Source organism: Apteryx mantelli, chromosome 2, assembly GCF_036417845.1.
Source record: "Apteryx mantelli isolate bAptMan1 chromosome 2, bAptMan1.hap1, whole genome shotgun sequence".
Classification (NCBI taxonomy): Eukaryota; Metazoa; Chordata; class Aves; order Apterygiformes; family Apterygidae; genus Apteryx; species Apteryx mantelli.
Window position 1 is genome coordinate 30,323,080 of NC_089979.1, and position 25,211 is coordinate 30,348,290.

Here is a 25,211-nt window from a genome sequence, read left to right on the forward strand (position 1 = left end):
CTCTGGAATACCTGATAACTTAAGTGACAAAAATATTAATTGACACTACAGCCTTTCCAATAAAATCAAATGAGTTAATAATGATTGTTTGAAAAAACATGAATTAGCCATTCTCAGAAAAATGGCACAACTCCCTAGCTGTTACCAATATAAGCTGTCACTAATGTAAGCTGTAAGCTGTAAAATAATATCTGATTGTTTTAATGAGACTATACGTGTAAGTTAGAGCGGTGGTACTGAGACCAGTGTAGAATGGTTTTCATAGATCATAAATATCTGAAAGGCTATGTAGTGCTTTAGTTATGTGAAATCCCTGGGATACAGAATTTTTCTCCCATCTTAAGCCGAATAAAAGTAAAAATACAAAAGAAGAGGTAGCATGCTCTCTTGTTTTAAATCACCACTCTACAAATAGGAAAATGCAACACAAAACAATGACTTCCTAATTTTAAGTCTGACACATTTCCATGTTTTTTTTCCAATCAAGAATGCTCCTTTGAACCACAAATTGCTCTCAATTTCAAGAGAATCAAGAAGCTCATTACCTCTGTATGACCTCTACATCTCTGCACATTGATCCTTCCCATCTACAGGAAGCATTTTCTGTAGGTTTAGTTAATAAAGAAATGCCTGTAGATGGTGAACGAAAGTGTATATATAAAAAATCCTAGATTTCCTAGGATTAATAAAACCTACTGCAATGCATCTGAAAATTGTCTACTGCCTGCCTGCCTATCTTTTTTTGTATGTATGTATGTATCTATCCATCTCTCTATCTTATTTCTGAATGACCCCAACCTATTTCCTAAGAGCATGACCCTAATAGACTTTGCTCGAGAGCTCCTTAAAATGAGTTTCCTGTGTGGGACTGGTAAAGCAGTGACATGCTTCCACTGAAGCGTCTCATCAGTCCAGGGCAGGCGGTTCTGTTGCAGAAGTAAGTGAGGCCCAATATCCTTCTACCTCAGACACAGGTGTCTTGGGCCAAAACATTGTGCAACACTGTAGCTCCTTCTTACAATCAGCAAGTACATATTTTACCATTACAGAATGGGTGTACCACTGGAGTGATCTCAGACTGGCATCTATCATGTCATTTTTCACAGCTACTGGTCACACTTTTTACTGCATTTTCCCTTCTCCAAATTTTCCTCAGTTAAAAGAAGTTAAAATTCAAGTAGTACATTCAGATTTCACAGTTTTGTGAACAAGCAAATTATTTTCTTGAACCTGAAAACCATGATGAAACTGTGTGGTAGATTTATTTTTTATTTTTTAACTGTGAACTCTGTCATAGCAGGTGAGTGGGAAAGCCAGATGGGCTGAAGTGAAAGAGCCCTTGTCTAAATCACCAAATGCATTTCCCTAAAAATGGCAAATTATTCACCAAAGTAATGGCACATGAGGCCCCATCAGGGGTTACAAACATTTCTAGGTAGGGTGAATGTTACTACAGACAAATTTGGTAAATCCTTGTAGACATATTTTGCAAACACACATACACAATTGCATTCTCAAGCAGTTCTAATTAAAGCCACACTGAAGTACAATATTTTCAACATGATCTGAATCATGTTGAAATTCATGTACAGAAAACATGAATCTTCATGAGAATGAGTAGCAATACTGAAGTTCCACTTAAAGTAAAATGGATGCAGGCAATCTAGGAGTGAAAAATACCCGAACATCATTTCTACATGCTGCAGAGAATTCTCTCAGATCTTACCAAAACACGCTGTGCAGAAATATTAGCTTGACAGGTATTTGTCTTTGCAGCAGATATGATCACAGTTATTTCTTTGTAGTTTTCATGCTTCACACTAACAAATGTATTCTTTATTTACAGCAATGTCTTTTTTGTTTACAAGAAAATTAGAATTATCTTACTTGAGACTTTTTGCCAACTATTCAAGGACCTGCTATAATCCTTCTGTTCTAAATGGTATTTGACAGTAAGTTGCTGAGTTTCATTTTCATGCTAAGGGAGTCAAAAGCATATTTAACAAACAAACAAACAACTACAGCTTGCGTTATTATATAATAGGCCAGGACCTTGATTTAGAAGCAGTCCAGCCCTGAGCTATTATTCTGACCATCCCCTATGGCTACTTAATCAAAACACTGCAACTTGTGACTTTGTCTGTAATTTTGTTCATTTATCTTTATTATGACTTCAAGAGTATTCTGAATGGAAGGCTAGTTTTGTATAACTAATATTGGTGATGAATGGTAATGATAATACATTGTATGAAGAACATCCATTAATGTCTAAAATAATATTCTACTGTCTAAAAATAAATTGTGATGCAAAACATTTTCATAGCTAATTAACAATAATTCAGTCCTATATAAGTATTGCAGCTCTGAGTTGTAAGGACCTCTATGCCAACACATCCTAGGTAGTTAGAGATGCTGACACGGACAGCTACAGAATTGATTCCATCAATAATTAACTGAAATCTTTAGGTTCTGATAACTTCAACAGCACTAATGTAGATCATCTGAACAAAGAGCTCTGAATTTTGGATAAAACATTTAATAGCTGAACATACAAGGTCCACTCATTCCATCAGCACACAGCCTCTTTACAGAGTGCATATCCTGAGGAAACCTACAGGAATATATATAGGCATATCCTGGCACAAAACTGGAACCACTCTATAGCTATTAACCTCTCCCTTGAAGAAAAATGTGGATAGGAAAGCCACAAATGCAATTTTTCTTAATTTTCATCTCCTCCCTGAACCATATTTTACCTGCTCCCTTTCTCCATTGTTCTCCTCCCCAGGATTCTTCTACCCAAATTCCCCTGCATGGCAACAGCTACAGGAGTCCTCAAAAATACAACTACATGATGCCAAAGCAGCATTGGCTGTGCTTTGCTAAAACTTTTCTGTATTTATGACTTTGTCTGCCTAATTCCACAGAAGAAAATCCCGCTTTCTCACTCTGCTCAGAAAAGGAGCCTACCTTTTCCAGTATTTCCTTAGTCAGGGTTGAGAATGCATCCTCAATATTCACATTATCTTTAGCACTGGTTTCAAAAAAAGGTATTCCATGTTCCCAAGCAAGCTGAAAAATAAATGTAGGCAATAGGATGAAGAGTCTTTAGAAAAAAACAATATTTAAAGAAAACCCTCCTTCTAATACTGTTAGCAATAAATATAGAGGTGCTTCTGACCGCTTCTAACATGTTATATAAACTGATTTAGTAAATGCTAGCTCAGTAAGGTACTTGATATTCATCCTCAGTTTATTAATTTCAGGTGACTCTTAAATTATTCTTCTTAAATATTTACATTTTCAGAAACAGCTTTGTTGGCCTATCTTTCTTGTAAATAAGAAGAACAAACTCTAGTGGGCCTGTTCTTAGTGTTTTGATTTATTTGGAAAATGAACTGTCTCCTAGGCAATTATTTAGAGGAAACTAATGGCATGCCTGCAGAAAAGTACAGATAAAAATGTGAAAAAAGCTGTAGAAAAAGAGGTGTGATGAAATATAAAAAAGAGATACTGCTTTCTACCAAAGAGAGAGATCAGCACAGAGATAATAAGCAAGCAAAGAACAGACATGTATGTGAAAAAATATTATGAAGATAGGACAAGAGAGAAAATACTTAAAGGAAAGGGCAGCATAGACTTTACATTGGTTAATGTTATTCGTTTACTCATGTTCCCCCCAGCATATTTCCCTGATAGATAGTTTAGAGATATGTTGGCATGAGAAAAAAAAACCAACAAAATTGATAGCTTTTTAAGGTCCTGAAGGCCCTGAACTTACTTTTCCCCCCTAATTTATACAGTTAAAACCATGGAGAAAAGAAAAAGTTGCATCATTGCCTCCCAGAAAAATATAGTGGGAGAGTCTATTTTCTCCCTTTGCAAAGGATCCCTTCTCTCTACACATCTAGAGAAGATGATCCCATCCAAAGAAAATACCCTACTATTTACAATGTATATAAAATCCTGTGATTACTGACCGCTTAATGACTTACTTGGAAGCCTCTGCATTGGGACAAAAAGTTTTAATATTTGCAGTTATGCTTGCTTTCAGTGAGCTCTAGAAGTAACTTAAAAAAAATTTGCACTTCACAAAAATGCCAACATCTGGCATACAAGTACAATTTTCACTGTCAAGTTAAAATGTATATTGTTGTGCAAAGTTTTAGTCAAAGTATAATAAGGAAGATTTAAAGATGGAAAAAAATAGTATGCAAAATTGTTTATTTTCAAAAATGCTATAAGAAAATATAATTTTGAAAATAAAGACGAGGTCTGGAGTGTTCCTTCATATAGACTGTTTCATAAGAGACTCCAGCTGACTGCAATGAATGGTTTTCGGTACTGCAACAACTAGTTAAGGAAAGTTAAGATCTCTTGTCTATTAGAAAGTCTCAGTGAAAACCGATCACGCATAGTGGGTCATAACAAAAATACTTACAGATAATAAAAAACACTGAGATAATAAAGTGGAGAAGACTGTTTTGCAGTATATAAAGTACACAGAATCTATTATTAAATATTCCTTTTTTTCTCTTTTGTGTCATGTAACACATGTCCTGTTAGACTACCTATACAGAAACTCTGATGAACACAAACCATTTTAATTTGCCTAGACAAGTCTTGCAGTCCTCCAAGGATGGAATTCTATAACCTTTCTGGGACCCTTTTCCATGGCTGCACCACCCTTCTGAATCTTGTTTCCTTATCTCCAATCTGAACCTCCCAAGTCAGGATGTGTAGCCACTGCCCCTTGCTTTATTGTCTGCCACTACTGAAGAGTTTGATTCTGTCATTCTTGCAACTATACTTCAATTGCGGCAGACTGATAAATGCCACCATTTAGCCACCTCTTTACCCGCTCCCTCAGTTCTCATCATGGATCATCTGTGCTAGATCCCAGCCACCTTTGTAGCTGTCTGCTGGACTCTCTCTAGTTTCTCAACATCCTTCTTGAAATGGGAGAGCCAAAACTGGACACAGTATTCCAGATGTGGCCTTGCCAGCACTAAGTAAATGGGGTAGTAATCTCCCCATATCTGCTCTCCTAATGTAGCCTCGCATGCTTTTTTGTCTTATTTGCAATTAAATTTATCACTACTCTTTGCATCTGTTAGTCCAAGCAGTTTTCTATCCACCTAACAGTCCACTTGTCCAGCCATGGGAGATGGTGCCAAAAGCCTTTTTAAATTCAAGACATATCATCTCCACCACTCTTCCCTTGTCCACACAGTCAGTTGTTTCCCGGCATCACAGAAGGCAATCAAGGTGGTCAAGCACAAATTGCCCTCTGTTAACTATACCAGATCATCTTCTCGTCTTTCATGTACTACTTGGAAAAAGATCCCATGATGACATGCTCCACGATCCTTCCACAGATTGAAGCAAGGCTGACCAACTATAGCTCCTGAATCCTCCTTCTTGCCTTTTTAAAAGATGGGTGTCATGTTGGCCTTTTTCCAGTCAGCAGGGATCTCTCCCGATCACCATTTTTTAGAGACGATCAACAGTGGCCTCATAATCACACTGGCCAGCTCTTTCAGCACCACTGGGTGAATTTCATCAGGCCTCATGGATACATCCAACTTTCCTAAGCAGTCTCTAATCCGGTGCTCTCCCACTGCTGGCTGACCTGCTCCTTCCCAAACCGTGCCAGTACATGCAGAGGTCAGGGAGCAAGCTCCGTCTGTGAAGACCAATGCAAAAAAAACGTTCAGTACTTCAGCATTCTCTGGATCATTTCTTACTATGTTGTCTCCTCCACCTATCAATGCACCCACATTTTCTTGGAACTTCCTTCAATAGTCTTTATGCCATGATACTGGACAAGGAAGATTTGTAGATGTATTATTCCTGTTCGCCTTGCATACTGTTAAGTATCATGGCAGACAAGATCTCTACAAATTTAGATAGATGAATAAACCCAACAGTCCAACATTAAAGCAGTGATATGCAAATATGAACAGAGCTTTGGCTAATACGCTCATGTAGAAATTGAAAAGGCAAATACAAAGAACTACTCTTTATGCCTTTGGGAGCATCTTGAAATAGATTAGCAAAGAAAATATCTGAATACATTTAAGACTGATGGAAATCATGCTATTGGGGAAATTTTTGTGCTGTTGGGAAAGGTTTATATTACCCTTGAGAATAATTTGGAGATTTTGAGTGAAATAAGCTCATATCTTTCTTACGATAACAACATAAATAATGCCAATAACTCTTCTCCTCCTCTTCTTCTTAGCAAAGGGCTACTATGATTTCTTAGGATTGAATCAGAGAGAAGTGTTTACTATATTCCTAGCACTGTGGAGTACATTTTTCCATTCATATTGTTCCTGCAAAATCAGTTTTCATATCAGGCAAATGAAGACAGCAAAAGCAACTAAATGTAGGATATTTTCTTTGGCTATTTCTGTCAGGAAGATTTGATAGGGGGTAAAATGGCCACATTCTATCAAGTCATAGAACCTTCAGCTTTTTTATTTATTTTTTTAGGAAGAAAGACAATGTTATTGGTTTGGACAGAGCGGAGGAGCTCAAGAAGGCTGGGTTCAAAGTCTTCTCAAAGTGAATCAATAAAAGTTATAAATACAAGAAAATCCTTCATAGTGTTAAAATTAAATATATCAGCTTCTAAGGGATTAAAAATGATAGAATTACATAAGAAAATGTTTTAAAAATAATTGCATTAAATTAGTCTCTACAATGGAATACCATGGCCACTCAGTTATGATGGATTATTATGGAAATTCCAATGTACTTGATAAGATTCCTGGGGAATCTAGGAGTCTTTGTAAGGCTCTGAACAGAATAATACTTACAGCTCACACTCATAGGGTAATATGAAATATGTTAAAATGAATTATTAACAGGCAGAGCTAGCATCAAACAATTTTGCCTTCTTAGTCTGGGTATTTTCTTCTTTGGAGTGAGAAGACAATATTAGCTCTCTCCCCACTAATGGGATCTTTCTCCAGCTGGCTCAGTCAGATTCTCCAGTGTTTTGAAATCACATTAAAAGAAGAAATAGTATAACTGAAGAGTTGCCTCAGAACACAGGGGAAATCTAGAAAACAGACTCATTGCTGAGGAGGTAACGATTTGTTTCTTAAAAAAATACAATATTAAGAGAAATTCTGATTGCATGGTTAAGTACTCAGAAGTCAGAAAATGTCATGGTTAATACTGTATGCAAGCCCTAATACTGCCCTCTTGTGCACATGCATCCAGCAAGTCTTCAGTTTTCTGATAATGTATTCTTCAATTGAGAGGATATATATATTTTTCAACAACCTTATTACACCTAAACAGATACAATACATTTACACTGAAAATCTGTGAACAAACAGTGAACTTTCAAAAGATTCTGTTTGTAATGCTGTTCAAAAGGTGATGTTATTTTTAATTTTTTTTTTAATCTGGAATTATACAATCGATGAGAAATTATCAGTGTTTTTTCATCAAACACAAGATATTCTGCCTGACTCACCATGCTTTGGTGAACAATGGAAGTGCTCAGTCCAAGTTTCTTACAATGGATGCATGCAATTTTCAGCTGCAAAAATTACTGGTATATACTACAAGCTACACCAGGGCATTTAGTCAGTATTGTGATTTCTTTTGCCACAGCACGTCTCCTGGATCCTCACTGGTTCACAGCGACAGCAATTTGTCATTGCCTTCAAAACATTACTCCTCACTTGCACCAGTTCTTCCTCTACACATTGTCAGCATGTCTAAACAACACTGTAATCAGAACTGTACAACACAGATCCGCACTTAGAAGTAGGGAAGCTGGATGTTCCCTAATGTACTTGGCTATTATTATTAAAGGCTATTCATAGTCAACACAGATCACAGTGTGCAGGCTGCCAGGACAGTTCTTCAGAGCCAGGCTGTAGCTAAAAGAAATCATTGATGGGTATATCAGGTACCAGAAAAATGATGTAAAATGCTTTATGTATTATATTCTAGCATTCCACATTGAAATAATACTCTGCAAAAGCAGATTCTAAAATATTTTTTAATTAGAAACTGAAATAAAGAGTTTTAGGCATTACGGTAGAATTTTTATAAGTACATTTCAACTTTTAAAATAAAAATCAGTATTCTAAAGTAAGCAACTAGTACTTATTTACTATATTTCTGCTTATATGTTAAAAAAATGTTATTCTGGAGCAATTCCTAGCAGAATGTTTGGAATTCAGAAACATATTATCATTTTAATGTAACAGCTCATACTTACATACTGAGATACTTAGGAGAACCTGAGAAATGTAACAATGATCAATGCATACCTTTTCTCCTTTATGTTTTGGAACTACGCGTTCTGTTTCCTTATCACACTTGTTGCCCAGCAGTATTATGTCCACTTCATCACCTGCTTTCTAAAAGAGAACCAGCATTAATAAGTGTCAAGAAAAAAAGCAAACAACAAAATCCTTCACCTTTAGCCCACACTAACCCTCAACATTTTATTTCCTTAAAATTAAAGGCTAAATTTTGTCCTGAACTATTTTCCATCAGTTGCCAGGATGCCAAGGATGTCTTGGATCCAAAAATTCCAAAGAGCAGAAAAAAGCCGATTACGAATACAGGACATAACTTGCAACACCTTTCATAAGGTATAAAGTATGTGGTGCCTGGGCACCATCTTCTGATAAATGTTTAATATGGCTTTAAAGTGGCCCCAAAGTCATAGACACTGCCCTCCCTAAAGTAGCAGGTTAATGGATTAGCCATTAATATTAGTCTACATCTGGTACTCACAAGTAGAAAGGATGGGCTTTGCTGCAGAGCACCTCTCTGTGCCTAACTTTTGCATAGAGATAGTAAGATCACATTCAAAATGTTCAAAGTCAGCATAAAAGTTTGATTATTCTAAGACACTTGGAAGAAGGCAATAGATTCTTAATAAATTCTTAATTCTTAAATTTAAAAACCTCACTGATTTCAGAAGGAAGAAAAAATCAAGCTTTTTGATCTAGTCTCCAGCCTTTGTTCCACTAATCTGTTGCATACATGATGACTGTGAAATGCCCTGGATGCTTTACACCAGTGTTATTTTAAGATAAGCCATTATGACTATACATCACTGGAATAATGACAAGGAAAGGGAACAGTTCCTCAAGAGAACGTGGAATTTACAAACTGACATCTGTTGGAAAAAACATAATATTAAAAACCACTTTTTGTGCTTAAATGGAAGAAGCTGAGAGTCTCAGTCTTGTGACAATTAATCCAATGTGGTCTAATTTCTTATGGCTTATATTCTGAAAGTAAATGCTCACATGGCTTCTCTGATATCTGGTAAAGTCTGGTCTCAGGCTACAGATCTTTCCTCTACAAGGACAATAATGAAATCTCGGATCTCTATTCAAAGCATTTATTTTATAATACCTATACTGCTTTATAATCTCTGCCTCTCTTCCAAAGATGATGAGAACTGGCTAATAGTCTGAAAAGTTTTCTGGAGAGAGATTGAAAGGGACAGACATGCACAGATACACCCATCCACCCAATGTGACTGCAGATGCCTTACCTCTGTAAAAAAAAAACACACTGAAAATTCATCATTACAGTTGCAGTAAATTTGCAATATTGAGAGCAACTGGGGCATGGTTAGCCATGGATAAGGAATTAACTCCCAGCTCTACAAGTGAGCCAGACAGGTCAGGCTCAGGGCAGCATGCTTTGCTGTAACATACCTAACTACTGAAATACCTCAAGCCCTAACAACTATTATTCTTAGAATCTTTTCTGTAAACCTAAACCAGGTACAGAAAATCCTCTTCCCCAAAACACACACATGCACACAGGCACACATACCTCCCTTCAGAGAAATGCAAAGAAAAATCTCTATTCATTAAAGAGTGACAGAATCATTATTTTTAGTCTATTTGCACTTCTACAACTAAGTTGGCTCATCTGATGAATACAGCAGTAGGCACAATTTATTATTAAGGAAAATCATTTCATTTTTTTAATCCACTCTCATTTTAGAGTCAGCTAATCTCATTTCATAACCACAGCTGATGTTCAAGATAATGTAGTATTAAAATGAAGTAAACTCATCATAAGAGTACAAAGTACAGGCCTAAAATAATGAATCAATCTAACCTGAATTAATAGACCAAAATGTTGGCTGTTTCAGAATGCATTGGAGCTTTACTCATTAAGGTCAATGGTTCTCCTACATAAAATTGCATACATCAGTCCCTAAAACAGGGTAGAGTAAATAGACAATTTAATCTCATCACATAATCAATATTTTATTTGAAAGAAGATTTTATGTAGCTGAAGGTTTTACAAGTGACTTTTGACTTTACTCTGAAGTAAAAGGTCAAAGGGAAATACTACATACTTTCTGTATAAAAATATGAAATTAACCTTGTCAATTTATTTCTGTAAAAAAGCACAAATTTTTTGCAATAGGAATGTTCTTTCTAAACAGTTTCAAGTAATATGCAAAATTTAAAGAATGTTAGAGATACCAGGCCTTTCAATAAGTATTTATTTCAGTAAATATTTATTATTTATACATTAATATCATTTAATAATGAATTTTCATTTTGATTGCATCTTCCACCAAAGCACTAAAGATACTTCATTTTTTAAAGACAGGATCTTGCAGTTTCTTGCTTTTAGGAAACAAAAGAAGATATATCAAGATGAATATATATCAAGAAGACCTCCAGATGAGAGTTTTGAAAAGTTCAGTTAGCATGACTAGGCAGAAGTCTGACTGTGTGCTTAGTTGGCATAAAAACAGCAGAGGTACAGTGAATTGAATCTGCTATAAATATGGCTCTACAATGCCTCCAAAAATTCACTATCTATTTGTATCTTCTTTTATTTATAGCTCAGGAATCAACCTTTCAAATGCAAAATTCATAGAAGGATGGTTATTTTATAGTTTTTAAGATGCTATTGTGTAAGTCAGCACTAACTAAGCTATTAGAGTCCATGGCATGGAAGAATACTTTTAACAATTTATCAATCTAAGCTGCAACAAAAAGTAAAAGTTTAATTTTTCTGAGAAGTGAAAAAATGTTTTGCTTTGGTATCCTTAAAAAAATTACTCATATTTTTGTTTCACCATCCTAAGCTTTGTTTGTTTTTAACACTTCAAAGTTCATATTTTACTGAAATTTAAAATAAAAATAATCGGAATACTTATTTGAAAATGTCCAAAAAGGAAATATCTCCCCCAAAATTGGAATCATGAGATTTCTTGAACCTGATCCAATTTTTTGAACAGTTTGGTTGAGTCTGGAGTTACCGGGTTTTGGCAAAAGTGGTTTGTCAAAGGCTTTGGCAGCAGCTGGAGCCAAGGGGCTGAGGAGCCAGACTGCCAGCTCGCCGGCAGCTGTGATGGCCGGCCACATGAGGGAGCAGCGCCATAGCCTCAAACACAGCGGTGCCAGAAACAGGACTAGGAACATGGACTCAGCATAAAGTAATATCACAGTGCGCTTGATAGGCTGAGCTCTGGTAGGAGCTATCCATCCATACTCTTAACTAATTGCAGTACTGCTTAACTTTCACCTAACCCATGCACCCCATCAGGTAAATACATATCTTGAGTCACTTCTTGACTATGTAGCTATTAATAGCAAGCAAGAACACAAAAAACTTGTCCTCATTTTACAGAAAGATCACACAGTAGTGTTGTGAATTTATGTGAGTACTATATGAGTGTTTAAAAATAGCGCAAACATCTTTATCAAAGGAGAACCAAGTCACCTTTGTACTTACAGGTTACTGGGAGAAACTCTCTCTTGACTTTTTAAATGGTGAGCACAGAACCCGCCATGAATTGCTGGCCTCAACCTCCCCTGCAGCAGATTGCCAGTGAAGTCTGAGTTTTCCCACAAAAACACCACATTGTCCCTCCACTACATTTCCAGGGGGTAGCTATGCAAGGCAGTATGATTTTAATAGTCACTGATTACAGGTTGAAAAGGCAACAGAAGTTTGCTTGCAGGTCCACACAGTGACATCGAGAACCCAGATCTGATAAACTAATTAAACATTATGATAATACATTTGAGGAAGAGAAATAGCATTAATATTGTTTTTCAGATACGAAGGTGAGACAGAAGTAGGCATGGTCATGCAGCAAGATGGAGGCAGAGCTGGGAAAGGCCCTAAAGCCACGAAGTTTCTTCCTTCTACTCACTAGACAATGGAAATAGAAAGTTATTCTTTGTATAAACGAAGAATAATTTGTAAGTAATACGCTGTCCTCACAATCTCTTTGACAGCATCACATATATAGTGTTCATATTGATTCTTACACATATGTCTCTTTCCATATATTTTTCTAAGTGCCACATTATGATCACATTCACAAATACCTAGTTTCCAGCACCTCACTGGAACTGTAGAAGTGATAGAAGTTGTTTGTCTATTAGTAAATTTAGACTTGACTGGACAGACATCAACCAACTTATCCTCAAACCAATCTGGGATTAGAGATAGACCAATTTAGCACAGTGACAAGGACAACAAATTCTGAGTTCTAATCACAGTCTTAACAGACCCATCTATGAGCCTGGAACAATTCAATCTTTTTGCCACCAAGCTTTCCTGTCTGCGGAAGGAAAAAACAGAGGAGTTTGAAGTTAAATTAATTTACATTTGTAAAGCATTTTGCTGTGGTGCTTTTAGTTATGTACGATGCAACAATACTGAAAGACTGTCCAAGCTCCTGACTCTTGGATGCTTCTAACTGCACAGAATCAGAGATGGGAACTATGCAAAAATGGCAGTAACTCCTCACACCCATAAATTTCATGTCCTGTTTGCAAAGTCACTTTTTTTTTTTTTAAGAGAACAGACTGAAAGCTAATGTATTCCAAAAGTACTAAATGACATCATGAAGACTTGCTACTGCATGAGGAAACAAATCTCACCTCCCCACACAGACAGTTCTCTGCTAGCAGAGAATTTTCAGCACTGAGATAATCATTAGGAACTGTTTTTACTGTCTTCATGGCCAGATCACGAGACTAGCCCAATGAAAAGCAGTCCCATGTGTTTAAAAGAAAACTAGAGCCTACCATCTATGCAAAAGGTTTCTGGTGACCTGGATGCTATCTGAATCAGAGTGATTTAGTTTGGCAAGGACCTCTGGAAGTCATCTAGTCTAACGCCCCCGGTCAAAGCATGGCCAACTTCAACCAGGTCAGGTTTCTCAGGGCCTTGTTGAAACAAGTTTTGAGGATCTCCAAAGATGGGGATCCCAGAACCTCTCTGGGCACCTGTTCCAGTGTTTCACCACCCTACTGTGAAGAATTTTCTCCTAATATGTTAACTGGAATCTTCTTCAAAACATCATGGAAAGAACTGTTTTCCTCAAATGGATTTGACACACAGTTCTTAAACTTCATTTTTAAAGGCCTAACAGAATCAGCCTTTCAGAATAGTTATATACAATAGCACAAAACCTTATCAGCAGACAGGAGGAACACCTTAATAAATTTGACTTTGACTGCAATTCCACAAATAAAGAATGGTATCAGGTTCTAAAGTAATTTTCTTGCAATGATCACACACTTAATGAGTGCACTACAGATCCAGTATACCTGTACTGGATTTGTCAACAAAGTCCTAAGATACTCATCTGTGAGGATATTTTTCTAGTAAGCTTTTTTATATACAATCATATTACTTAGTTTCCTCTAGTTCTGAATATTTGAACAATACAGATACTGCAGTACATTCATGTCTTGAACTTACTTAAACAGTAATTTATTTTTAACAGGAAAGTTGTTTTATTCCACACTTCAAATAATTGAAGTACAATGACAATATTACTGCTAATCTGATTATAATCAGGCCAGTTTTTATAAAATCAACAGAGTTTCTGGGAGTGTTAATTGCTTAGATAGTTATTTTCAACTGTTGTAAAAATGACTTAGCACACTGTACAGATTATTTAAAATCTTTATGTGTAAAATTTCTGTCTGCCTAGAATTCAAAAATAAGAGCATAATGTAATAACGGAATCATCTCCAAAAATACGATCTGATTGGTTCAAGTGTAAAATTTAAACTTCCTATCACTGCCTAGCAGTTAATAAAACCTACATCCATTTCCCATTTTTTTTCTTTCTTCTACCCTTGCACATTTTCAAGGGTGCTGTAGGAACAGCCACTTTGGCCCAGGTGTTCATGGAGAGTTAACAACTGGTTTGCCTTTACAGATCAAAGCAAATGCAGGGGATGTCACCATCCTCCACTGAGTAATTAAATCTCAGGCAATGCCTTGTGTTTTAACAATTACTGCTTAAAAACATTTCTTTTACAATGAATGGCCCCATATATTTTTGCTGAGACACTTCAGAAACTGATATTGCACTAGGACTAAATTTTTTTTTTTACTATCTAGCTCCAGTTATAACGTTCACTAATTGCTAGTTTTGAGATTGGTACAATCATTGGTACAATCTACATTCCTAGAAATTGAGTATTTTTGCACTTTAAAATTTTAAACTAAGGAAGTATCACTATCATATTGCGTACTGAGTTAAATGTAAGAAATTGTGGTTAGGAACATATAGCTCAAGCCACAGCAATAAATTTCATGTAATAACTCATTAACTACCTTCATTAAAAGATCCATCACCATTAGATATATTTACCTCATATATGTCTTTCATCCAGCTTGCTATACCTTGAAAACTGTCCAGATTTGTGATGTCATATACAAGAACAAATCCTTGTGCTCCACGAAAATAACTAGTACTAAGTGTATGGAATCGTTCCTGGCCAGCAGTATCCCTGAAAGAAACCATAAAAAGTCACAAAAAATCAAAATGAACAAACAGCAGAATTCCTCCACCCAAGGAAATCACTTTATTTTGAAGAGTACTGTCCAAACTCTGAACTGTGTGCCCTAGCATGAAAGGAGCAAGAAAAGATAAGGAGAAAATCTGGATATGAAATATGTGCCAGTCAGCAGTGAAAAATATACTGAAAAATTATTTTGAGTAATACAGCCCTCCTTGGAAAGCTAAAGTAATCATTGAAGTCTAGTATGATATCTTCAAGCTTACCACTGCTTCTTTATGTACAGTAAATCAGCAAGATCAGCACAACTTGTGACAAAAAAATTCTGGAGTACAAGCACTGCAGGAGGCAGATATCCTATATCCTGACAAGCCTTTGTAAAATGTGACACAGTAAGTGGACGACCAGGCTTAGCTAGAAGATGGGTATTGGGAAGAAGCCATAATATACAGGGCTGCAGGGATTCCTAACCGTGCTAAACACCACAATAATGCCTGAGGAAAGCTGCACACAGGCCTCCAAGACTTTTGTATTAGAACCTCAGATGCAGTAACTGAAGATCTAATGCTGGTCCAGTAACTCATGTACAGAGCTACTTCTTGAAAATCTAAGTACTGGCAAATATAGATAATCCTCAATACTGGATGCCTGGAGAGGTAGTTAGCAGTAGCCCTGTATCTCCTTAAAAAAAAAAGCCAAAAACTCAAAAACAAAAACACAAAGCAGAGTATAGGCACCCAAAGATTCACCTTTTTAGCCTTCTCTTGGTGTCCTTTTGAACATGTATTTATTGAGTAATGAAATCTAAAATTTTCTTACTTTGTCACTTCCCTTAATATACTGATACAATTATATATGCTTAATATGGATCTGCATTATTTGTATGCTACAACAGCAAAATTTTATTGTTAAAACAACTTAGTAACAATCCTCTTTTTAACTTATATTAGTTGCTGCAAACAATATGCTCCCCTAGCCCAAATTCAAATTTTCAAATGATCTGTTACATAATTGCACTGCAGGAAGACACACAATTAAAGGCAGATGAAACTTTTCATGTTGTAATGTAATTTAGTTGGATCTCACTTGTGATATAAATTAAAACTTACCATATTTGAAGTTTTACTCTTGTGTCATTAAATGTTACTGGTTTTACTTTAAAATCAATGCCTATAAAAAAAAAAACAAGAAAATCCATCACATTTCTTATAACAACATGTGTTCCTTTTAAAAATTGTTTCTAACTCTAGTTATTGTGCAGATTTGAAGAGAAATTAGAAAGGAAATAAATCAAACAAAGAATAACTAATCATATATATTGAAAATGGAAGCTGCAAAATGCAACTATTTAACGGTAAAAACAACGGTGCATTAATACATTACACAAAAGCAATGGAGAGGCAGGTTAAAGCAAAGGTGCAGATACTCTGAAACTACAGGTACGTGTTTCCATTAATAGGCAAGGGACATGACAGCAGTTTGGTTGCCCATTCACAGTAGTATTTGGCAAATCTATCGATGATTTCAGCTGTTTCCAGTTTCATTACAACAGTGTGGCAGCTATGAATGGAGAGATAGTGACAAATGCATACAAAGCTGTTACATGCACAATGCCATTTTTCTGTCTTTACTGCTAAATTACTAAAAAATTCTAATATTACAAGGACAGGAATAGAAATTAGCTACACTAGTTAAATGCAATGATGAGCATATACTAGATTTTGTTCAAATTTAAGAGGACTGTCTCTGCAGTCTTAATCTCTGTGTATCCCAAATCCAGTGCATTAATACTACAATTAGGCATTAGCAGTCAGCATGAAATCAGTGTTGCATGTTCCTATAAGGAATTTCATTATAATTTATAATGGTTGTCTTTATATTGTTACCAAATTTAATACTCCAAATGTGGTAAATGATACCTGGATTTATGGGCTGCTGAAGCTCCAAACTTAACATTTGGATATGCTTGCTGTCAATTGCTATCTCAATTTAGTGACTATTTCCTGACAATTAATTTTTTTTCAGTTACTTTATTGCTGAAATTCAAAATACTTTTTAATTATTTCTCCATTTAGTTCATTCACTGAAAGACAATGAGAGCATTTTTTCAGCTTTATTAAGTAAAGGTAAGATAATACCGCGATAGTTGGCCATGCTGTACTTCCCACGGAACAAAGTCAAAATATAGCTACTTAACATGACTTCAGAGTGACTTTTCTCCTGTGGTAATGTAATTTGGAAGAACGAAAAGCACAGCCTTTGCCTACCAGGAAGGAACATTCTGCATTATGGTGATATAGCTAAGAGATTTTGCAAAGAAGTTCAGTAAAATTTAGAGCAAGACTTTGCTGAGTACCACATCAATACCAGCAGACAAAGCATGTCTTAAACCATTATCAAAACAATCTTATGTAAGGAAACATGCTATACTTCAAACACTAGAGGATATCATCTTCTACAGGTTGTCTTCCTTAATGGTCATACGACATGATTTGAAACCTCTCAGAAGCTATTGTTCTCAAATCAGTCTCAAAGATTGCTATTGCAATCTCAAATTATCATCTTCAGAAAATAGTTATTTTAACCTCTGTGGTCTCCTATTTATAAATTTCCTCCTCCCTCTTGATTGTGGGCAACAAGCCACAGCAAAACTCTATTAACTTTGATGTGTTCGAAACAGAAAAAAAAATGCCTTTGCGATTTTCCTAAAATAGCTACCTTCTGACGTGAAAACCTCATCTTACATGCCAGCTACCCTGGCTTCGTTCCAGCGAGGTCTGCACAGCTGACAGATAACAGGCCAACACACAGCCAACTGGTAGCCAGTACCTCCTCCATGCTGCTCCCCTGCTCTTTGGAGTATGAACGTGCATGTAAAAGAAAACGTAGGTCTCCAGTTTTTACGGTTACTAATGTAACCTAGAAAGAGACTGCTCCATCAAAGATGACCTCAGAACACTGAGACCACGCACACACGGTCACGCTTTAAGGCTGGCATAACCCACGGTGACAGAAATCTTCTGGGGACTGTACTCTCCATCCTGACGTCAGCAAGTGCCCATCACCCATCCCACAGGCTGCCACTGGCCGGACACCATGCCGACAGCCTCGCTGTGCGCCATTGGCCTTGGTGTAGACCTAGGACAGAGTGCCGGCCTTCACCCATTACCGGAACAACACAAAAGCATATTTTTCAAAAAGCACTTTCCAGTAGTTTTGCATTTCTGTGGTTGAGTTTTCTGTGTACTCAGAAAACATCAAAATGCCTGGTGATATATAAACAAGGAGCTTTCAGTTGTTATGTTGAAAAGCTTAACGATATGAGGAAGGACTTCAGTTTTTGCAGTATTTTTAACTGGCTAATGTGTTTGACTGTAAACACACAATACCGCTATTCTTTTGCTTTCATGCTTTATGTAAAATCTAAGCATCTCAAGGTAACTTTTTACAAAATCAACAATTTTACATTAGTACCATTGCAGTGATTTCTATCAGACTCTGGCTGCCAAATTACTTTATCAAAGGAAAGCACTCATGGAAATAAAATAAAACTGCAGTAGAGGAAACGTTCCCTTCCTTTATATTTCCAGATGTATTTTACATATAACTTTGAAGAGTACATTCTCACATGCAAGATTCCAATGGTACTAACATTTTTGCGTTTACATGCATAAAAGACTTTGGTGAATTTTTACAATTATTATGATAATCATGTCCTTCACCTGATGAATTCTCATTGAAGCTTCAATGGAAAGGGAAGATGAAATAATATAATTGGCATCTGTAATTAATATTATACAAAGCTTCCTTGATGAAATTAATAACATTAGATGGAAATCTAATTTAAGCCAAATATGCTTCTGTGCTCATGTAAGGTGAAATTTAAACTTTAAGGAAAACATTTGCTCCTGCATTTCACACAATTTTGTTTAATTATCTGCATCACTTTCTACAGCTAATATTAGAACATCTGAGAGGGACAAGATATGTAATGGGAGGCTGGAATAGTGAATTGGGAATATGGTGAAAATTATAATCCAGCTAGAGATTTCCAGAGCTATAAGTAACAGTTCTTATTTGACATATATTTTAATAATAAATTGACATAAGCTTTTTTATTTATAAAAAGGAAAGCAGAGAGTGCTGAATCAGACTAAAATTTAATCTAAATTAAAATAAGGCATATTGACTTCTTAAGTCAGCTTCAAAATTTATTGACCTAAAAGGTCAACGAATGTTAGTGAAAAACAGAAGTCAATATGTTCTGCATGCATGAATTGTTCATGTCTTTATATGAAATTTCAAGCAAACTTAGCAAATTGAAAAGGCAAAAAAGAAAAATGAGGAATACAGTGCCAAAGACAGCTCACAGATTTCAGATGATTTTAGGCTCCTGTATTATACAATATGATCAACATAACAAAACTAACATTGATTACCACTTTTGAGATAAATGTTATTTGAATGCAACAGCTTGTACTTGGTTCTTTTAAGCTGTCAAATAAAACCAAGAATGGGTACACCGGGTACAAGTCCAAATTTTGGTTGTTATCACAAGGTTTTACAGCTACAGGATTTTTTTTTCTTTATATTTAAAATAATAAATATATCCATAATAGGACTGAGGCAGCTTAAATACAACTAGATCTAAGAAGCATTAAATAGTCAACCACAAAGGAATTCAGCTGTGAGTTGCTTGTCTCACTCCTCAGTATCTGCAAGAAAGTCTTTAGTCATCTGCAGAAGTCCTCTTCAAAGAGGTCTTCTGCAGCTGGCCTACAAAATTACAACGCACTATTTTCATCCTAACAGCTTTGGCAAGTTCCTGCCAAAGTTCCTGTATAACAGCCTCAAAAAACATCTCCACCCAGAGAAAATTCCAGTCTCAGTAACTTTGCAGAATGCAACAGAGACAGAAAGGACAGAAGCTGGCATGTGCCCACACACAGATCCTAGCCTGTTTACTGTCATACAGCATCTAAACTCCATCTGGAAACAGACAAACAGTTGGTACCAATTCTTGTGCCTGAGTTCGATGAGGTCCCAGCGAGCGGAGCCGTCAGCGAGCGAGCTGCCGGACGCCAGCCCAGCGCCCGCTGCTCAACACAGTCACACATAATCCACCCCCACGATGGCAGGGAGGGAACAGAGGCACAGGAACAGCAAGGGGCATGTCCAAAATGAAATGTCGCAATCTCTTCACAAGTGCAAAAGGAAATAACTGGGTCACTGCTGTAACATGATCATCTAACAGTGGTTGGTGAAATAAAATTAACTCCTGTGTTACAAATACTAGTAACTACTGATGGACTCATCTCTGGAACAGGCTGATACTGTCTTCTGCATCACTTTGAGCTGCTTTGCCTGGTTTGCATTTCAGCCATGTTACTCTTACCCACTACTTAACCCTGACTAGTAGCTGGTGCATTACTTGAATCAGACAATACAGACAGGCTTTTGGATGTCACCATTATAAGGACACCTCCCACAGTCCTTCCCTTATCAACTCACCAGCAGATTCATAGACATGTTGAACAAGAAAGTACCTCACACTTCCTCCAAGAGAGCAGCAATAGCCCACAGCTGCCCTTTAAAGGGTCTGGAAGAACAAAGTCACTTAAGAGCAGGTCACACTGCTGCTTCTGCAATGGTCTGTAGCTGAATCAGGAACACCTCCTTACTCACACCCAGGCCAAGAAATTACTGGGAGGTAATTATAAACAATCAAACTGTGAAAATTGCCTAGTTGTAATCTGATTTACAGTGCTATCTAAGACAGGGAAGGGTCAGAAATTATCGAGATTGTCAGCAAGAACCAGTAATTTCTACAACAAATACCACATTATTGCCTCCTTTAATAGACAGCCTGGTCACAGATACTGGCACCCTCTACGAACAGGGACCCTAGTACCAGCTTCAGTCAAATTTGAGGAAGTGGACTGAACGTGTGGTAAGCATTTACAAGATCTCTCATCTCCAAGAGCATCAGTGACAAAAGAGCTAAGAAACATATCCAAAGAGTGAGGAAGTCAATACGGTCAAACAGCTTAGGAATCTGGAGACTCAGATGCAAGTGTCTGCTCTGGTGCAAACTTCCATATGTTCATTTTGCTTTTCTGAGAATTTTGCAGAGAGAAAATGAAGCTCAGAGAGACTAAAATCAGCTTAAGTCACAAAGCTGAGAAAATTAATGACATGCTACAGCAATGAGAGCTTACAAGTACGATGGACAATATATGCCTTCTGTGGTATAACACAGTTTAGAAGAGCACATATGTGAAAAACTGTTAGAGTTAATTTGAGTCCAAATGATGGGATAAGAAAGTGAGAACATAGTGGATGTGGAGGTCAACCTAATTTGATCACAATATTTGATCCTATTATTATTATTAATATATATATTTTTTGGTATATGTCAAGGAGCATCCGAAGCTGAGCAGAAAAGATGTGGATTACTACTAGTGTGGGTAACACAGGTAATATTTACCTTTAACATCTGACATTTTTGTTGATTAACTCTACTTTATTTCCTTGTAACACGAATATCAGGGAATCCACACAGACTTCAAAACTGGCTGTTTTTTGCAATTTCACTCTTAGGTCTTGTATTTTACTCATAAGAAATCATACCCTTTTTTAAAAAAATATACGCATTAGAAAGCAAAAGTTTCCTTTTGAAGAAAAATTCAGAATAAAATTATCCTATTTTTTTTTAATCCTGGAAGTGGAAGTTGCACAATTTCAACTATGAAAGTTTTACGAAGACCCACACCTCTACAGAAATTTTCCCCACAGAGTACAAATCTTTTGAGGTACCGCAGCCACCACAATACAGCAAAATAAAAACCTTACAACCTGTCAGATCATCATCCTGTTCACTTGTATACAAGAGGGTTTTTTTGGTCATAAACTATCTCTAGGGCTTTCTATGCAATGCCATTGTTTAAACAAAAACAGTTATTCTTTATAGTCTACTATAGTCTACTATTCATAATACAATGCATCTGCCTTATGATGCGTATAAGTTTAATTAGAAAACTATAACTGCTTATAATTCACCCAAACTGCATAATTGAAGAGGAGGAAGGGTACCCATCCTTGAGTGTTTATGTGCTGCATAAAGTGCTTTCAATGAAAATTTACTGTGAATGCATTTTTTTTCATTACATAAAATAAATAATTTTAGAAAATTTCACAATGGGAGCCTACTAGGTACAACTAGAAAATGTCATCTTTTTTGCAATAACACTAGGATTTTTTCTAGCAGCGCAAACTTGCCAATAATGATGATACAGAAATGGGACTCTCAACAGCACCCAGACAGCCTTTTAACTTCTGTGACTACTACCCTTCACCACCAAAGAAAGGTGGTGATATAAGATCTTGTCAGGAAACTCAAATATCTGAGAAACTAAACAGCCCAGATAATTGTCCCTCTATTTTAATCAATGTTCCAGCTGAACAGATAGGGTGAAAAAATCAATTAACATCAGACGAGCATTCAATAGGCTGCATGACAGATAGGGAACATTTGACTGAGAATGTATGAAACGGGCATCCAAATGAAAACACCTACTTGTTTTGATAGCGTCAACACAGTGGAAGAAGACATCATGAAGAGAAAATCTGAAATGCTGCAATGTACCTGAAGCTTTTGCTATAGACCATTGCTGAGACTTTCCAAAAACATGCTACCAAGACTTAAACTACCACTTGCTCTGTTGTAACTGTCCTAGTGGACAAGAAACTTCCACTTTCAACATTACTATTTTAGAAGCCATCACCAACAATCCCATTCATTTTAAAAGTCTAAGCTGTGACGCACCTTGTAAAATGGAATTAAATGGAATACAAGATTTCAGAAATTACTTTGAAATCACATTCAGATAACAAATACCCAGATTTGGATGATGTGTTTACATTGCAGATAAACATATGTTAAGTTTTTAAACCCCTCAAGAACAGGTTTCGAAAACAGTAATAAAGTTAATAAAGTTAATCTCAGTCCATAATGGCCACAAAACCGATTCATCTTAACTATTCTTTAAATTATTTCAACCCACAACTTGGAAATTACAGCACTAGAAATTCTGTCTCAAAATAATAATCTCAAGGCTAGGAATCTAAGTTCCAATAAAAATGCCATCATTGAAGCTGACATTTATTTTCATGGACATTCCTTGGGACTTATCTTAAGCAGCGTAACAAATTGCCTGTTACAAGGATGAATTTTCACTACATTTGTGCTGGTTGTATTCTTCCATTTTTGTTCATGTTGGTATCAGAAGATGCTTTGCAGGAATATGCAAGGAAATAAAAAGCAGTTTAAGTTCAGCCAGTTCTCATGTGGGCAGGTCAAGTAATCTCATGTACATTAAGCACTCCCTCTTACAGAATAGCAACTGCTGCCACAGGTACTACCTATTATATATTCAGTTAAGCAAACTCCTCCTACACTGAAAAATGTATGAGAACCATGCATATTCAAAACATAGGAACATGCATACTTCACTCTTGTGCATACTTTACACTTCCATTAAACCGCACAGAAAATGAAAAAATGATTACACACATGCAAATCCATATTTAAAAATGAGAATTTCCCACTCAGAAATTTGTAAAATTTCTGTGGCAAACAAAAACTCCCCCATATTCCACATTTTCAAGCTGATGACTATTTTCAGCACGTGGACAATCAACTTGCCATTCTCCATGGTAATGTGGGCCTGGAATACCACCGCAATGGAAAATCCAGATCAGCCAGGTCCTGCAGATGTACTGGGGAAGGCAGCACAGTGACACAGCACGAAATCAGCTTGGTTTAGTGGGGCTAATTATTTCCATCACAGCAGTGGCTCTACTTTAATAATCACATATGCAGCCATCTATAGTAGAAGACATCATGACCCATCAGTAAACTTTACACCATTAAAATCTATTAATACAAGGTTGAAACCCTTTCTATTATAAAAGATGGAGGAATTGGGTATTTTATTGAAGCCTGAAAACTCTTTGAAGCAGATATTGTTTTCTATGTATGCACACTGGTATACAACAACAGGGCCTCCATTTGGAGTCACAAGCACTAGTAAAATGAGAAACAAGTTGCCTTAATAGTTTTAAAAACAAGTTCAGAATGTCACAGACAAATACCAGTGGTAATATAAAAGCTGGAACAAAGAGGTTTTGAAGTCATGAGCACACGCTTCCTGACACCCTGACAAACCCACCTACAGGTTCAGTTTGCTCAGCAAGACTGGAAATGTGCAGCAGGTAAATAGAAGGTGATTTTAGGTCTCCGAGACATGCAATGCTAAGCTACAAGGGTCAGGGAGAAGGTATCTGCAGAAATACAACCGTGTGGCAGTGCCTCAGCGTGTGTGTGCATGCTCGTGCGTGCGAGAGGAAAGGATTAGGAGAACAGGTGCAATGGGACCCAGGCACGCGCTGGCCCTGTTAGGGTACACTTCCTTGGCGTCGCCAGTCGCTCGGGGCGGGCTTATGAAGCAGCACTGCAGGTGTGCACTCTGTTACAGCACGCCTGGTGCCGGTGTGAGGGTGTAACAGCCGGTGGGGACTGGGAGGCAGAGCTGGGACGTGTACCGTGTACCGGCACCTGGGGTTGGGGAGGGCTGAGCGTGGGATGCTCCGGCCAGGTGTGTGGCAGCACACCAGGCTGGGGTGCACAGACGGGTGCCGGGCTGTCAGGGGTGTGTTCGGGGCGTAGGCAGGGAGGGATGACAGGCTGCTGGGGGGGAACGTATGGGTGCCAGGCTGCCGGGGGGGGGGGGGTTATGGGCATGGATGGGTGCCAGACTATTATGGGGGGGAGTCGGAGGATGTATGGGGTGAGGGCATGGAGGGGTGCCACTGTCGGCGGGGTGTTTGGGGTGAGGGAATAGGATGGGTGCCAGGCTGTTGGGGTGTGTGTGGGGTGGGGGCACGGACAGGTGCCAGGCTGTCAGGAGGCAGAGCATTTTGGGGTGGGAACATGGGCAGGTGCCAGGCTGTCGGGAGGGGGGTGTTTGGGGTGTGCACACAGATGGGTGTCAGGCTGTTGAGGGCAGGGGGGGGAGTGATTGGGGTGGGGGCACGGATGGGTGCCAGGCTGTCGGGGGGGGGGAAGTGTTTTGGGGCGGGAGCATGGAGGGGTGCCAGGCTGTCGGGGTGTTTGGGTGTGGGCATGGACAGGTGCCAGGCTGTGGGGCAGGGGGTTGTATTTGGGGTGGGGGCACGGAGAGGTGCCAGACTGTCGGGGGTGTTTGGGGTGTGGGCACGGAGGGGTGCCACTGCCGGGCGCGTTTGGGCGTGTGCCAGGCCGCGGGTGCGGGCAGCTCTCGCCTGGCCGCCGGGGTGCGCAGGGACACGCCCGTGGGCTGCACCGCGCGGGCGGCTGCGCCCGTCGGCGCCGGG

General features: G+C 37.8%; 1 protein-coding gene across 1 annotated transcript in view; it reads right to left on the reverse strand.

Moving 5' to 3' along the window:
* The window catches only part of LOC106494477 (ras-related protein Rab-10-like), a 32,148-nt gene that overhangs the window by 6,614 nt on the left and 323 nt on the right, over positions 1 to 25,211 (reverse strand). Inside the window, exons 2-5 of the mRNA XM_067290427.1 lie at positions 15,908 to 15,968; positions 14,651 to 14,789; positions 8,301 to 8,390; positions 2,971 to 3,072 (exon numbers count right to left, since the gene is read on the reverse strand). Of these exons, the coding sequence (XP_067146528.1) occupies positions 2,971 to 3,072; positions 8,301 to 8,390; positions 14,651 to 14,789; positions 15,908 to 15,968 (392 nt within the window). The remainder of the gene's footprint in view (positions 1 to 2,970; positions 3,073 to 8,300; positions 8,391 to 14,650; positions 14,790 to 15,907; positions 15,969 to 25,211) is intronic.